The 16,837-nt window shown below is 42.4% G+C and overlaps 1 protein-coding gene across 1 annotated transcript; it reads right to left on the bottom strand.

Moving 5' to 3' along the window:
• Window positions 1-1,575: 1,575 nt before the first annotated feature.
• Window positions 1,576-16,160, bottom strand: UEVLD (UEV and lactate/malate dehyrogenase domains; the record flags this gene model as incomplete). Its single annotated transcript, XM_084264067.1, has 12 exons — window positions 1,576-1,853; window positions 3,452-3,575; window positions 4,175-4,259; window positions 4,826-4,999; window positions 5,931-6,101; window positions 7,907-8,012; window positions 8,881-9,005; window positions 11,321-11,456; window positions 12,453-12,616; window positions 13,446-13,508; window positions 14,136-14,220; window positions 16,119-16,160. 12 exons carry the CDS (start codon window positions 16,158-16,160, stop codon window positions 1,689-1,691), a joined length of 1,440 nt encoding a protein of 479 aa, XP_084120193.1. The 3' UTR covers window positions 1,576-1,688.
• Between the last annotated feature and the right edge of the window lie 677 nt (window positions 16,161-16,837).

The following is a 16,837-nucleotide window of genomic DNA, read 5'->3' as shown; positions in this document are numbered from 1 at the left end:
TTAATAAAAACCACCCCCCTAAATACAGCACCCGCTGGACTGCAGGGGAATAAACGCTCAACAGAGTAAATACTCCTCCAGCAGCACACGAAGCCAGTGCTTGACAATGTTTTTCCCAAAGCAAAAAGAAACCCCAAACCCCGCCCCACAGCCCTGCCATAGGGATGGGTGCTCCTTTTGAACACGGCAGCAAAGGTGGACAGACACCACTGAAGATGCTGCTGCCAGGGCTGAGCTGGCCCCCGGCAGTCACAGAGAAGGAAACTGGAGTATTCTGTGAGGGGAAAAAATGACTGAAGGTTTTTTACTTTCTATTTTTATCTTAATTTCGAGATCAATAGAAAGTCAGAATTCCTTGTAAGTCTGGGTCTTTGTGAGGTGTAAGTGGAAGGCACAATGGAATAGATCTTTAGCTCTGATGCGCGTTCGACTTTTGCTTGGAAAGCCTCATCAATACTTAACCAGTCACAGCTCAAAACACAACGCAGAATGACATTCTTAGGCTGCACACAGCAGGAGTGGAGCCCACACGTCCCCTGCCTGCAGCAGGGTGCTGAGCTATCACCAGGATGGATGCAGTCTTTTCCCAGCACAATGAATCAAGAGTTCCTCCAAAAAACCCAAATAACCCGACTTTATCTTAAAAACATCTACTTTTTCATTTCTCTAAAAATTCACATCCTGCTTTTTCCTGCACCCCTGGTCTCCCCCCAAGGAGGGTTGCAGGTTCTGTTCCCTTCTCCAGTAGCTATATTCCCCTCAGGCTGAGGTAAAGCTTAGTGACATCAGCTGGCTTTGGATCAAGGCCTGAACCCGCAGAGGCTTTTGCATTACTTAACTGTCAGATATTCTTATTTGAAGTCCAGCCATCCTGCTCCTCCCTTGCAGGAAGAGCACCTGTTCCAATGCTGCACAGGGTAAGAGTGTTGCATGGACGCAGCAAAGAACTGCAGATGCTTCAGCACTCTGAATGTCCTTATACAGTAAGAACAGAATCACAAGGTTGGAAAAGACCTTTGAAGATCATCAAGTCCAACAAACATGTCATGACCAGAAAGGCTCAGACATCATTAAATACACAACAGAAATTGGTATCTAATACTCAGGTTGGAAGCTGATGACACGCTTTCAGCTCCCCTCCCCCCCCCCCCCCCCCCCCCCCTTAGCAATAAGCAGGAATCTATTGACAAAAGAGCATCTGTGATAGGTGTGGAAGGTCAAGCTGTCAAACTGCCTCCTGCAGCACCCTGCAGAGCTGCAGTGTGTCCATGTTCTGGAGAAGCCTCTGATGCAGCACTTAAAAACCAGGAGAAAGACTTCTAGAGGGCTCTGCAGGCTGGAGTTTCTGCAGAGCTGGGTAAGCCAAACCACTCTCCTAGACTGTGTCCTCATGACGTGCCAAGAGCTATAATTAGCAACAAAAAGACCACAGGCAAAAGTCACCTGAATTTAGACAAAACACTCTTACACATTACTCTCCTCATTTTGGTTACCACAGGTGTACTTTTCAAATAAGAAAGTACTGTGCAGTGCTGTATTAAATAATCCAAACAAAAACCAGGAAAGCACTTCTTGAAAGTAAAAAAAAACTTGGTTTATATGGAAATCTATATATATCAAGCAACCCTTTCTTGTCTAGCACATCTCCAGCTGTTGTGAGTAGACACTGTGGCTTCCCTTGTGCTTGCTTACAGTTTCAGTTGCTGCTGAAGGTCATGAAGTGATCCTGCACTGCTTTGCAGCTTTTCTTGCACTAGCAGATCTTCTTCTAGTTTGACTGTTTCAATCACTCCACTGGTTCCAAGGATACATGGTAGGCTTAAGAATACTTCACTGTTTATATTGCAATGTCCCTGAAACAACACATAAAGGCAACTGTCACAGTTACTCATTTCTGGTCCGTCTGAAGCCTGGAACTACACAAAATAACTTATTTTAAATAAGCAAACTTTTAAGGTAAACTTGGAGGAGTTTCCCACTATAGATTATGAAATCACAGAATGGTTTGGGTTGGAAGGGACCTTCAAGACAATCAAGTTCCAACCCCCTGCCACGGGCAGGGACAGCCTCCACTAGACCAGGCTGCCCAAAGCCCCATCCAAACTGGCCTTGAACACTGCCAGGCAGGGGGTCACCACAGCTTCTCTGGGCAGCCTGTGCCAGGGCCTCACCACCCTCACAGGGAGGAATTTCTTGCCAATATTTAATCTAAATCTGCCCTTCTGCAGTTTAAACCCATTACCCCTTGTCCTATCACTATACTCCCTAACAAACAGCCCCACCCCAGCTTTCCCATAGGCCCCCTTTAGGTACTGTATGGCTGCTATAAAGTCTCCCCAGACCCTTCTCTTCTCCAGGCTGAACAAGCCCAACTCTCTCAGCCTGTCCTCATAGGAGAGGTGCTCCAGCCTTCTGATCATCTTTTGTGGCCCTCCTCTAGACTCCAACAAGTCCTGTATAGACAGAATCTATACAGTCTATGCAATAGATGTATCAGACATCTATAATGCAGGCAAAGCTTATACTACAATCTCATCATTGTTTTAAGTAGAACAGGCAGGGAGACTTGATAGCATAGCATCAGCAGTTCTTCTAGGACCTAACAAAAGAAATTTAAAAATGCAACCAAAGAGTGCTACCTAGTGAACATTTTCCAAGCACTGATCCTATAATCATCCTGTGAGACGTTATTAAACTTTTATCCCTATCAAGGTTTCATTGTACATTTTTTTGGTTTAGCATCTGTATGGGAAAATTAACATTCTGTAGCTACTCTGCAGTTTAAGAGACTTGCATTGCCTCTGTATCTTAATTTAGTTCACAGATGAAGTTAGGTGTATGTCTGTACCTGATACAATAAGCAGCCTGCTCAACTTCCCTGCACTAGGGCATGCAAATCACCCTTACAAAGTCTATAAATACAAGTGACCAGTAAATGTTTCTACTTTTTTTTCTCATGTAAAATGACTGAATGCAAAGTTCAGTTTACAGTTTTAAGTTAAATATACCTTTATAATCTTTTACTCAAGTGTGAAGTATCAAGAAGCAAAAAAAAAGCAGCTGTTTCAAAGCTGGACAAATAAAATACTGGCAGAAAATGTATTGTGTACTTCCATAAAAGACACTGAACTCTTTTGACCGCCAGAAGAATCTACATTCAATACTGAGCATCTGGAAACCGTGACACACACATTTCTCTTCATTTGCTAAATACAGCTATCCCAGGGTAGTTGGTCAGCAACCCTGAACATATTTCCCCTCTGGACTCTTGTATTTTTGAGAGAGTAATTTTGAATATTGGATTCAGATTAAGAGAACAACCAATACTTGGTCATTTTTGGACCAGAATTGAAAACTGTTGTTGAAATAAAGTCACGGAAGTAGTGCTGCCTCAGAACAGTTAAATCATATAATTACAGTGCCAACCAAAAGGCATTAATAGCATGTTTACCTTTGCCAGAGTGGATACAGAATGAACCTTTCTTTTATCTTTCAGTATACTGTCAGTCAAATCAGCAACCGAGAGCCCAACAGACCAAGACCTCTGACCTTTTCCCTTCAGAACTTCCATAGCTCTATATAAACCAGGAAAAGGAGAAAAACACAATGTTTAGATTTCATTTATTCCTATTTTGGTTTGTATGTAAAACCTGAAAGACAGAATAAGTGTACTGTATCAGGTAAAGCATATTATAAACTATGATTCTATGATAAACCCATGATTCTCTGCTTTGGAAAATAACAGAAGGTAATAAGGGACTGCTTTGAAGAATTTCTTTCTGTGTATTTTACCCCCACTACTAACAAGTGATCCAAACATGTTCTTTGACAAAAACTGCTGCCACACAAGCTCCAAGAAAATTATGCCAGAAGGCTTGTCTACTTTTGGGGGTTTTTTTTCAAAACATACTTGAACTGGCAGCTCTAAAATTCTAGTGTATATTCTACAAAGCTCATCTCATCCTTAGATTTTTGCAGGCACAACTGAGAGTTTCAGAGAAAGACCAGGCACATAAACAGATAGGAGAGCGAATGACACTCAGACCTACAATTTCCTATAAACTGGATGTGTGAATATTCTACAGCAAACATCTTGTTCTTCCCAAAAAGCTGAAGGAAAAAATACCAAATGCCTGGACAAAAAGAAAAAAAATTAAGATTGTAACAGCATTACCTGCCAGCCACGTTTTCCCTTAAGTTACAAGCAGCCATTGCGTCTGTTTGATTTGCAACTAAATGACCACCAGTCCATGACAGTACTAAATGGAAACATTTAAATTAAATTAAAATTAACATTTAAACATACATTTAAACTGTGACTAAAATAGGTACCAGATAAAGGTGGAGAGAAGGTGGGGAGAAAGCCAAGCTTTCCAAACTTCCCTTTCCCCACAACCACCCAAATGTAGGTGTGTGGTTCCTTCTAAGGTTCCCTGCACTACTGAAACTCTATAGCAGCTCTTAGCCAGAGACACTTGCTTAAAAATGCAGTAATATGTAACGATTCTTATCAGCAACCTACCACGTATTATACCACACTTCCTTCCTCTTTCTGCACCTCTAACCTATATGATTACACCAAATAAAAAGCATTTGAGGTTATATTTTCTGTATTGTTTTTTTTGTCAAACGCTTTTGCTGCCACTCCAGGTCACCTGTCTTGGGCACATCCCAAAACTGTATTATTTAGAACCATTATTATGAAAACTTACCACCTTCTTTATGACTACCTTCATTACTTCTCTCAATTACTCTTTCATTACTCAATTAATTAAGCATTGCCAGGACATTACGTACTTATAGTCATCATAAAGTATCACGTTACCTTTGTCTTCCCCTTGTTCACCAATAATCCAAGCATCTTTTGCCAGCACCTGTGCCTTCAAAAGGTTTGTCAGTATATGCTGAAATCTCTCAGTATCTAGGTTGGCACCTACTCCAATAACTCTGCTTTTGGGAAATGCACTCAGCTTCCATGACACATATGTCATTATTTCAACTATGGGTCAAAGAAAAATACGTTGACATGCAGAACCACTAAAAATGCAACACAACTACAAACTACAAATCACAATTATGAAAAGCTCAGAACCAAGTTGTTTACTTTAGGAAAGGTGTAAGTATGCAAGAACATCAGTTGCTTATTTCAACCTAAATCACCAGGTCAGGTGGGAAGGAGGTAGAGAAAATTCACAGCCCAAGGAATGTTTTAAGAGAAGTTAAGTGAAACTTCAGAATGAGTCACCACGCTTCTCTCTACCAAAAATTTCACAATTCTAAAATTAATTCAGCCAGTTTTTAATTTCATTTGGCAATCCCTCTTTTCTCCAACTCCACAGCTCTAAATGATAGGAAGGGTATGAAGACTTGAGAAATAGGAAAGGGTTGTCTTCAATGTGTTTACAGGACAGAGAGGCTCACACCTACTTCTTTCCCTTTTAAGTAGTGTTTTTGCTTTGTCTTAGTTCACAGCATCACTTACCCAACAGATTTAAACTTTTCACCAAAACACAGCTGCAACATGTACTATCAACACTACATTTTATTAGTGGTCCACGAGTCTGATCCCACAGCACAGAACACACATGCATCTATCCTTACTGTATGGGAGACACGTACACATAAAGCTCACAACTGACAGGACAACAGCCAATGGATGTCTTCTAGAGACAGCCAGATGGAAACTATGTACAGAAACATACAGAAATACATACCTTTCATACAAAACAAAGTATACTATTTTCTTTTGTCTTGATAACAGTAAAGAAAAAACCCTCAAAGAGTGTTCTGCTCAAAGCTGAAAAGGAAAAGATCTTTCAGAGTAGCAAACATTGTTGACCAATTAGGTATATTTGGCAGTAGCACGTTTTTAAAGTGGGCCAAAGAGAAAGTCAGCTGAGGGACAGAACATTAAGCAAACTACCACGTACCTGGATGAGAAGCAACAAGGAGAACAGTGTTCTGACTGTAGTGTGCTATTGCTGGGACAATTCCTCTGAACAGATCCACATTGCTTTGTATGACATCAAGGTAGGTCTGAGCATTACCCAGAGAATTAACTGTGAGTATCACAACTTTTGAATCAGCTGAAGCAGAAAAATCTGAAAATATAAACAAAATATTTTTTAAAAATTTACTTTGTTCTATCAAGTTTTGGATGCAAAACAAAGAGCTGTCCAAAGGCTGAACTACAACATTCAACTTAGGGATTCTTCCCTCCTTGTCATCTCCCTGCCCCCCTAACCCATAATGTGCAATTAGGGGCACTTTGACAGTACCTGTAAAACACAGCTCGCCCACAGAACTACTTTTCCTGTTCCATAGTTGAATTACACAGAAGGCAGAGTGCAATTTGTCTGAGGTTACAGAGCTGAGACCAGAAAACATCTAGATAGGGTTGACAGATAAGCTTTTCTGAATTTTCTTAGCAAGAGAGGAAAAAGAAAGAAACCATGAAAAGGCTCCTTCATTGTTATTCTGATTTTTAAAGAGGAGGAAAGACTTCTAAGTCCGTTCTCTGAGGCTTTTATGATTTTTGATCTTATAAGCTCAAAGATGTGTAGACAGCCTGAAAAGTCTATTACCTCAAGTAAGAGACACACATGTATTAGTCCAAGAAAACACACAACTACATTCGCTGCAGAAATTGGCACATCAAAGCTGCCCTTAGCAAGTAACTCTGAATATCTAAGCACTATACAGGTGATCAGCTTGGACACAGAAACAAGGTGATGTGACTGTCACACACTTCTGGAACCAGCTGAAGCCAAACCAGAGGCTTAATGCACTGAAAAACTGGAATCACACTAAGAAGGATATAATTAATACCAGCTTGCCCTAAACCTAGATGTAAGCAGACTAAAGTAACAGGTGACAGTGTGTAAGCATTTTATAATAATGTAGCACTACTAATAGGGTAGCCAGTAACAACATAGAAGGTTTTTATACCACAGCTAAATGTAACTATATTATAGGTAACCACAAAAGCACAAACAGAGATTTGTGGTACAGTTGCACAACCGGGGTTCAGGAAAATATGTGCTAACAGGAAAACCTGCAAGACAAGATCAAGGTATGTGCAGCAGGCAACGTCAAGTGCAGAATAAGCAGATAAGGCACCTGCCTGGTGGAACCAGAACAAGTCCCTGCCCCCAAAATAAGATAAATTACATCAGAAGCACAAGAAAGCACTCCATTTTATCTTCCAGAGGGTGTAAGGAACAGAAGACCATGACTGACAAGCAAGGAAGAATGGGGAAGTTGCTCAATTCGGTTTCAGCTTCCCCTGTGGAAGAGCTTTAGACCCACATCACCTCAATCTCTGTGACTACAACTGTCAAAGACTGTATAATTACAGAGACATAGCATCAACTCTGTTGAACTGTAACACAGCTAATTGAGGACAAAATTGTTAAGAAATAACTCTTCGAATATGCGGTGAAAGTGTTCAAGAACTATTTGCCATGTGCATGTTCAACACTAATCTAGGAAAGTAGTACTTTGAAACTTACCTTTATTAGCCTTTTAACACTGCTCTCACAGCTACCTCTTATTCCTTAACATACATGTATCTTCCCTCCTTCTTTCCTCTCTCTGCCACCTGACTTCTCTCTATCTCTGCGCAAGCACAATTTTAGCAGTAGCTCCTTACCCTCAAAGCACAGACTCACACACATCTACCTCTATAAGGAGAATGAAATAAAAGCAATGCCAAGCCTTCCCTTCCCAACTTTACCCTGAAAAGATGAAGAAAAGCAAGAAGCTATGAAAAGATAACAGCATCTTTTTAAAAATATGTCCTGTATGCCTGAGCCTCTGCATCTCCTCAGGCATCCTGCTCTCATTAAATGGGCACAAGCACTCATGGTACAGTACTCACTCCCCTTCTAGAAACAACAGTAAGTACCTTTACTGATCTCCACATTTGGCAGAGCAAAGATCTCCAAGTCCATGGTCCCTCCTTTTGCTGCACCTTCAGAAAGGTCCAAAAGAACCACCTTGTCTGCAGTACCCTGTATGAGTAAAAATAATGCAGATCAACAATAAAGTAACCCAAAACTTCTTGTGGGTGTGAGGAATAAAAAACAGTACTCTTCCAATACCAGGGTGTGTTGCATTGCATATAATTCAAACAAAATCAGTGTCTAAAATTAGTGTCAAATCACAAGGAAAATATTTTAGTTTAATGTGTTATCATTTAGTGTAATGTGTTACTTTCCAATTAAACTCTCTACAAAATAAACAAAAAACTTCCCAAACCATCTCTTGAAAAGTTACAAGTGTTGAAGCTACTGTTGCCTCCATGCTGTAGTACACACTGTCTACAGATTATCCTTTTCCAGAGGACTAGGTCCCAATTGTAAGAGGCTAGAATCCTTAGGCAAGAATCCTTTAACTAAGGATTTTCAAAACAAGTGAAAGTCATGGCTTAACCCAGCAGGGATTTAAAACAACCACACATCTGTTTAGTCACTCAGCCACCTTTCCCTGTGGGATGGGGAAGAGAATTGAAGAGGTAAAACTGGTGAGCTAAGGACAGATTGACAGGACAGAACAGAGTAACAACAACAACAAAATAAGTGACACACAACACAACTGCTCATCACGCAAACCCAATGCTCAGCTAGTTCCTGAGCTGCAGTGCACTATAGTAGCTGCTAGCAAGAAAATGAACTGTATCCCAGCCAAAATAAAGACAGTGAGTTCAATATTCAACTGACTGAGAGAACAAGGCAAAACCTAACAGTTCTGTGTGTCCTTGAAGAAGCAAATGACATGACTATTAAAACTTCTGAGTTATTTCTACATGTCAGACACTAAGAACTACATTGGAAGCCTATCTATTAATCAGGTCTGTTGCTATTTATAATAATTATGTACCTTTGCTGCAATTGCTAGCACACAGGCAATGCCAAGATCTCCAGCTCCAACAACAGTAATTTTGTTAAAACATCCTTCAGTTTTGCCTCCACCAATTTTACTCTTTGATTTCATGTCAGTATCTCCTACAATTAAAAGAAAACCACAAACTTAGCATTGTTGCTTCATAAAGGATCACGGTTGTGCCAGAGTTAAACCAAACTACATAAACTTCTTCAAGTCTGACCACAGAAAATTCAACAAAACTTGCAAGGTGTAAAACACAAATATTCCTCTCTCTCTAAGAATGTTTTTTTTCACTAAGTAGAAAATATGAGCATAACAATAACAAGAAGCTAAACGCTAAGAACATACAAACAATACTCCCTTTGCTACTGTTACAGGTGTGAATATACACCAGGGTCATAAATTCTTGGAAAATATTAAATATTTTACAAAGACATGCAAAATGCAATTTAATCACAACAATCTGAGGTTTGGTCAATGCTGCTGGTAACATAACAACTGTCATTCTGAGTATAAATCTGAGAGATTTGTAACAGAAACGTTAAGATCAATTGCTTAGAAATGCTTTGTGTGCACAGACATACGTGTGCTCACAAGCACGCACGTGTATACAGTAACCACAAGAAACAGCAGGACAGGGTTAAAGGGGAAGTTTTGCACCAGTTACCACAGATAACCATCTGTGATGTCACTAAAAGAGGAGAAAAAAAACTGACCTGAAAAAAAATGCATCAGGATGAACAACAAGACTGGAGCCATTAAAAACCCAGGTAAGGAAAACATGAGAGCAGCGAAATTCAGGAATTTTGCCCATGTCTTAGAGCGGGTGAAATAAAGTAATGAGGGAAAAGTGCCAGGCAGCATCCACTCCCAAAGGGTACAAAAGACAAATCCAAAATCAGGTTGTCACCACTGAACAAGAACCACACAAGTGATGTGGTATGGACTCAACAGCTAGCAACCCTTGTCCTTATCATCACACACCAGTTAATTGTGGTCAGACGGGTCTCGGGTCTTACGACTGTGGATGTGAGCGTGAGTGAATGAGACACAAGAGAATGAATGTGATTGGGTAGAATCTACTTGTTTCTAACAAAAATCACATTTCCCTTTTGCAAGATCTCACAATGAGTTTCACTGCAGTCATTTCTAACAAGCAGAACCAAGCCTGCACCATTTTTCAGTAGGCTTAACTGCAAGCATCCAAAACGAGCTGCTTACTCAAAGAGAATCTGATTTCTCCACTCAAAAAGAAGCACTTCTTATTAAACAGAGAAAATACCAAACACTGTGGACACGCAAGCATCAAAAATTCAGATATTAAAATTGTGTAGGCATCTTCTTAATATTAAGTAATGTTTTGGGTTTGTGTGGCAAGGTTTTGGTAGCGGGGGGGCTGCAGAGGTGGCTTCTGCAAGAAGCTGCTAGAAGTTTCCCCTACGTCTAACAGAGTCAGGACCAGCTGGCTACAAGAAAGAACCACCACTGCTGTCCAAGGCCAAGCTCATCAACAACGTTAGTAGCACCTCTGTGATAACATATTTAAGAAAGGGAGGAAAAAAAATAAAAGAAAGAAAAAAAAGATCAGTTTTTGCAGCCAGAGAGATGAGTGAGAAGATGTAAGTAATTCTGCAGACACCAAGGTCAGTGAAGAAGCAAAAGGAGATGCTCCAGGTGCCAGAGCAGAAATTTGCCAGAGCTGAGCTTCCCCTGCAGCCAGTGGTAAAGATCATGGTGAGGCAGGCTGCTCCCCCACAGCCTGGAGAGGATGACGGGGAGCAAAGATTCTGCTGCAGCCTGTGGAAGACCCCACACTGGAGCAGGGGGAAGCACCTGAAGGAGGCTGTAAACCTGTGGGAAGCCTGTGCTACAGCAAGCTCTTGGAAGGACCTATGGAGACAGAGAGGCACTCTAGAGCAGGTTTGCTGGCAGGACTTGTGACCCTGTGGCGGACCCATGCTGGAGCAGTCTGGTCCTGGAGGACTGCCTTCCATGAGAGGGACCCTATGCTGAAGGGCATGAGGAGTCTACCCCTGAGGAGGAAGGAGCAGCAGAGATAACGTGTGATGAACTGACTGAAACACCCATTCCCTGCAAAACTCAGGAGAAAAGTTAAGCCCAGGAAGAAGGGAGGGGTGGGGGAAAGTGTTTTAAGATTTGATTTCTCATTACTCTGTTTTGTTTTGGAATAGATTTTTTTCTAAGTGGAGACTGGTTTGCCCTTGAGGGTAATCAGTGAGTGATCTCTCCCTGTCCATATCTCAAGTCATGAGCCTTTTGTTACATCTTCTCTGCTCAGATGAGAAGGGGAGTGACAAAGCAACCTTGGTGGGCACCTGGCCTCCAGCCAGGCCAACCCATCACATGTAATAATAATAAACAAAACATCCATCGTATAAGAAAATGACAAACAAGTGTATGAAAACATTCACACCTTCAGTAATCTTTGCAATGTAGGAGAGAAGTTCTGATTGCCTGGCTGCATCAGAAGATGACAGTGAATATAGAGGGAGCTCTTCCTCAAATTTTGCAATCATTTCCTTGATTAATCCAATGACTGTTGATTTAGGCTGAAATATAGCAATACAGAAGTCAAAAGAGTTCACTAGCTATTTCATATAGTGGTATTAGCTTTAACCTGCAGTAGGTCAGAAAGAACCATAGCTCTACCAAATGTAATCAGATTAGAAATCCTGACATCCCTAACACTTGCATAAACATTTAAGGGAAGGAAAAGCACCACTTTCTAAAAAGATAATCCATACTCTGTTTGGAAAGTAACAGGAATTTAACAAAGAGGAACTATAAAATTGAAATTATCAGTGCAGCTAGTTTTTGAAGGCATACATGAGGAAGCCTTTGATACAGGCACATCCAATATTATAAACATGACAGATCACAGCTAAAGGAAATATAGTTCAGTGTTCTCAGATGAGCTTAATTGTCTGGAGTTTGACAATGCAGTCCTCCTTTGGGCAAAACACACAATGAAGTCCCTGTGGGAAATTCCCATGGGAATTTCTATAGCAATAATATAAAATATATCTCATCTATTTCAGAAAACTAGCATTCATCAGATCATTTTTACTGGCCTGTCAGTCATACTTAGTAAGTTATTTAATACAGTGTGGAAAATTATTTAGCAACAGCATTGGCTTCTGAATCTCTGTGCTGATGTTCCTGACTTCTGCTGAGACATACATAAAAGGTAGAAACTTCCATTGAACCTTCTTGAGGGATACTCAGTTTGTCAAGTATTATTATTCACCATTCACAGCAACAAAGGAAAAAGTATAATGAAGCTCACACTGCTTTGTAAGCAAGTCAGTCCCTTTTATCTTCAGCTTAAAATAATTTCCCTTACACTTATAATGCCCTTTACAACTGCTTCAGACTGTCTGAAAGCTGTAATTTCAAGAGTCTGCTTCTCTTGCATAATTGTTAGGTATTTAACAATAAAAAACATGGAAAACCCAAAAAGCCCCAGACTCACTCATCTTCACTGGTCTCCATAGGATACCACACATTTTTCCCAAATCCCTCCTTCCCCCCATCAGCCCTCTTACATGGCTCCAGTTTTGCAGGTAGGGCAAATAAATCCTGCCATGAGCATCAACATGCTTTCCCACTGAAATGCCCATGTTGACAGTCGGCTTCAAGAAGCAAATGGGGGGAGCAAAGGGATAAGAATCCAGAATCCACAGATGAATAGGTATATTATAGGAGTTACCTGTTCAACACAAGATAAAAGCCATTACTACCTTCTGCATTGAAAAGAGGCACCAAACACCAGGGGCATATGCACATGCTTCACACTTCATAATAACAAAGAAAAAAAGCCTGACTTTCTAGACTCACTCTGAAAGTACCTATGTTACTTAGGCTAGTTAATAAAAAACAGACGTGTCTGGATCAACTGGAAGTGCTACCAATTGTGTCTTTGCCCATACAAAGCTTTGTTGTTGTTTTGTTTCCCAGGGTATTCTATCAGCCAACATGTCCCCTTTTCTGGGCAAAGAAATATTTCTCTTGCATCTGTGCATTTCATGCTTATTTTAGGACTCAACAACTAATGCAAGGAGGCATCTATTAAGAGCTTTACCTAAGACTTCAAAGGCTAGAAGTTAAAAATAAAAAATTACATGCTCTTTATATTTAGACACTGTTTATACAAGCACAGGGCTTGTAGAGTTCATAGAATCACAGAATAACCTGAGTTGGAGAGGACCCATAAGGATCGTCAAGTCCAACTTCTGTCTCCACACAGGGGCAGCCAGTTCACACAGCCTCCAATAGAACCAGAGTTGGCCTAAATAGTCTCAAGCTACATGTCTTTTTTAATAGTTAATTGACTTATCTAATTAATACCACCTTATTTCAACGTCTGTGTGTGCATGAAGGCACTTGTTGATGCAGTAAAAGCAGCTTCTGCAGATCTATGCAAAATCCTTTCTGGCCACCCTTAAAGCAGCTGCAGGGCATGCTGTTAACAGGCAACACCCAGCACATTTTACAGTTAATTGATAACTGGTAACGAAATAAGACTTGATTTATCCTACCATATTTCACTGGAACAGTACCACTAAAGTTCAGGAGGTCCTTCTGGGATCCATCCTTGAAGGCTGAAATTAAAAATGCAATTAAAAAAAAACAATAGCAACAAATCCTTTCAAATCTGGATGGAAATCCAACCCACAGTGCTAATTTTTCTCAAGAAAGCAAACACACTGCTTCTGAAAGAAGCAAGATTGGCCTTTTACTAAGGTCCTCCCTCCTCCTCTGAGATAATTCCTTAATGGAATCTTAATGGAAATTGCATTGGTCCAACTGAAAAATCTCTTGTCCTGGGTAATTCTGGTGGTGTAGGAAATTTCAGTGATGCTCAGGGATTCTGGGAGTTAGACCTGATAAGCTAAAGACATCAAAACACTTTTGATACAATCACAGGATACAGGAAAAGTGCTACTACATACAGAGAATTTAAAAGAACATCAATCCTCTCCAATTACTGAGAAGTTCCAATAAAATTAAATTTAGTGAATGAGTTGCTTAGGTTTTTACACATATGCATTCTTTAAAGGGCTTCCAGAAATATTCACATGGCATGAGAAATTTTACTGGAAGTCAAAATAAAGGCAGGAACACAACTGAAAGATATTCACACTGTTTAGATTCGACTACACACAGCCTGAATTTATGGCAAGTAAGAATGCCCACAATTAGTTCAAAGTAACTGTATCACTTCTTACTGTATGTGTTCATGGAGAATGTGAAGTTTGGGTAGATCTTGCTGACATTCTTTACTTCTTCCACTGTCAGATCTCTGAACTTATACTGAGAAGAAGAGAGAAAGAAAAAAATGAAGAAAAAGAGTTTAACTTGAAAGGTTTCTTCTGTCATTACCAGAGGTAGGGAAAAAGACACCAAGAGAAGGTGGAAACACGAGGAGTAGGTAGTAATTACTTGTATGATTATAGTTTTGGTTTGAAATAAATTCTCTTAAAAAAATGATGAAGGGTGTTGCAGGTCTGCTGTTTCCACCTTATGACTCAAATACTGAACATTACTCCTTATATACCCTTCCTTCCTCTTTACAGCTGTGTGAGAAGAGGCTTAATAAAATTTAGTCTCCTCTGCACACAATAAAGGCAATATAAAAATATAAACCACACAGAAAAACATAGTCATTATCAACTGACAGTTACTGCCAAGAACTCAGATCTATCTGCACATTTTTATACATCTGCACACAAGTTTTAGAAGATGTTGATTTCCTCACACATATGAAATGTGAATTTCGTCTGGGACAATTTTTTCATGTTTAAACTGTCCTTGAGAGCTGAAAAAATTCAAACAAAATAATGCATTCCTCTTTCCTGCCTGCAGAAACCCTGCCCACAGATTAACAGAAGTACTGACGCTTGGAATGTGTTCTGAAAGTAATTATCAGCCAGAATGTGCCGCTGCTACTTAATTGAGACTGTCCACAGACAGCCTGACACCTGAACTTCCAAGAGGCTTGCATCCTCCCACATCTGGGAGTTAATATTTTCCACTTCCTAGGCCAGAGTATCTCCTTCTCGTTCGAAGACGTTTGGAGCTGCCCTGGAACCCTTGCTTATGCAAACACAACTGCAGCCTGACAGTGCCTTAAGAGTTATTCACTGCACAGGGTCACAAGTTGTAGCTAAAATCTACAGCCCCTTCAGCAAGGCACCCCCCAGAAACAGCAGCAATACCGCAGCTATGCGGGTGGCACGATTATTTCCCACGTTTGTGCAAGAAAGAAACACCTTTTATTCTGATCCTCCCCATTCGGTCTTACAGGGTTCTGCAAAGTCAAGCAGTCAAAACAAAACAAAACAAAATTAGAAAACAGAAGGTGCCCCCATGAGGGATGCCAGCACAGCTTAACTTGAGCAGTGGTGCTACATCTAGCTGTGGCATCAGAGCCACCTTTCCCCAGCTGGCCGGCTGCTCATTCATAACGCAAACCGAGACATTCCTATTCCAGACTTTGATCTTTCCCAAGCACCCGAGGAGGTAGGGGCGGCTGGGACACGCACCTTTCCCACTGCACACCTGACATTACTTGGCATGCCCAAAACTTAGGCGCGCCTACCTCAGCTTCTCGCATGGAAATTGAACTGCCCTGGCCGCAGAGGGAGCCGCGAAGGCAAACCGGTGTTTCCACAGCACGGAGTGCCGCAGAGGGGCCCCGAAGAAGCCAGTACCCATCCCGACAGCGCCGGGCCGCGGCTGCACGCACCACGCCACGCGTGCGGCCGCGGCCCGACCCGCAGCGAGACAGCCGCGCCCGGCGCAACCTGAGACCCAGCTGCGGTAGGGCAAGGCGGGTCCCGCACCCCCAGCGGGACGGAAGCCTCGCACCAGCTACGAGCGCGAAGTGAAAGACGGCAGCACCGCGCTGCCGGCTGGCAGCGGGGCGGGGGGGGGGCTGCCGAACCGCACGGCCCTGCCCTTCCCTTCCCCTCCCCTCCCGGCGCCTCATGCCAGCGCCCGGCCGGCAGAGGCTCCCAGGCGGGAACTTTCCGCCGACCGGCATCGTCCGGACGCTCCACCTCCCACGCCCCGTCCCCTCCCGCTTCAGGTGAGCCACCCCGTTCCTCCCGGCACTCCCCACAGCCTTTCCCCTGCCCGCGCCCCGCCAGCGCCTCGGTGCCCCCCGCCCAGCGCGCGGCCGCCCCGCAGGCGGGCAGGCCCGCGCGCACCTTCGCCAGCTGTTTCCTCAGCGCCTCCTCCGAGAGCGCCATGGCTGCGCGGCGGGGCGGGGCCGCCGCCTGACAGCGCTTGCGCGGGGCGCTGCCGCCGCTCGGGGCGGGCACCTCGGCCGCATCGCCGCCTCTACCCGGCCCCCTCCGAGGGAACCGTAATAAAAGCAATTTACAAAATTAAAACATAAATAAATAAAACAAACAAAAAAGGCGTTTTAAAAGTTTTCCTTCCAATAGATCTGTAAGCAGGAAGTCAAGTGGTTCCGTACGTTACTGCAGGAGGTGAAAGAGCTCTCGGCTGGTGCCATTTCCACTCAGCCATGTCACACACCAGCCTGCCAGCCAGGGCTGAAATCTGTGAGGGAAAAAACCAAGCCAAACCTCTCAGCTTTCTGGGAGCCTACTTACACACACTTTTCAAGATGACAGGCAAGGGTATGGCACACATACAGCACCGTTAGCTAGAAAACAGAGGCCTTGCGGGTTCCCCATGGGCTGCTGCTGGGACACCCACCTGGCAGGTGTGTGCCCTGAAGTATGCCTGTCATGCCCTGTGCTGGAAAAAGGAAATCTACAGAAAAAACAATACCGAGACCGTGGAGGATCTGAGCAGCTGCTCCTCCAGCTTCTAACATGTGACAGTGCCAGACAGTTCTCAGCTACTGTACTCCTTTCCTTTCTATTTCTCCTCTCCCTGAACTACCATGAATTTTGAA

The sequence above is a fragment of the Gallinula chloropus genome (assembly GCF_964237585.1).
Source record: "Gallinula chloropus genome assembly, chromosome: 4".
NCBI classification, from domain to species: domain Eukaryota; kingdom Metazoa; phylum Chordata; class Aves; order Gruiformes; family Rallidae; genus Gallinula; species Gallinula chloropus.
The sequence above is the reverse complement of the archived record's forward strand: the minus strand, read 5'-3'. Positions and strand labels throughout refer to the sequence as shown.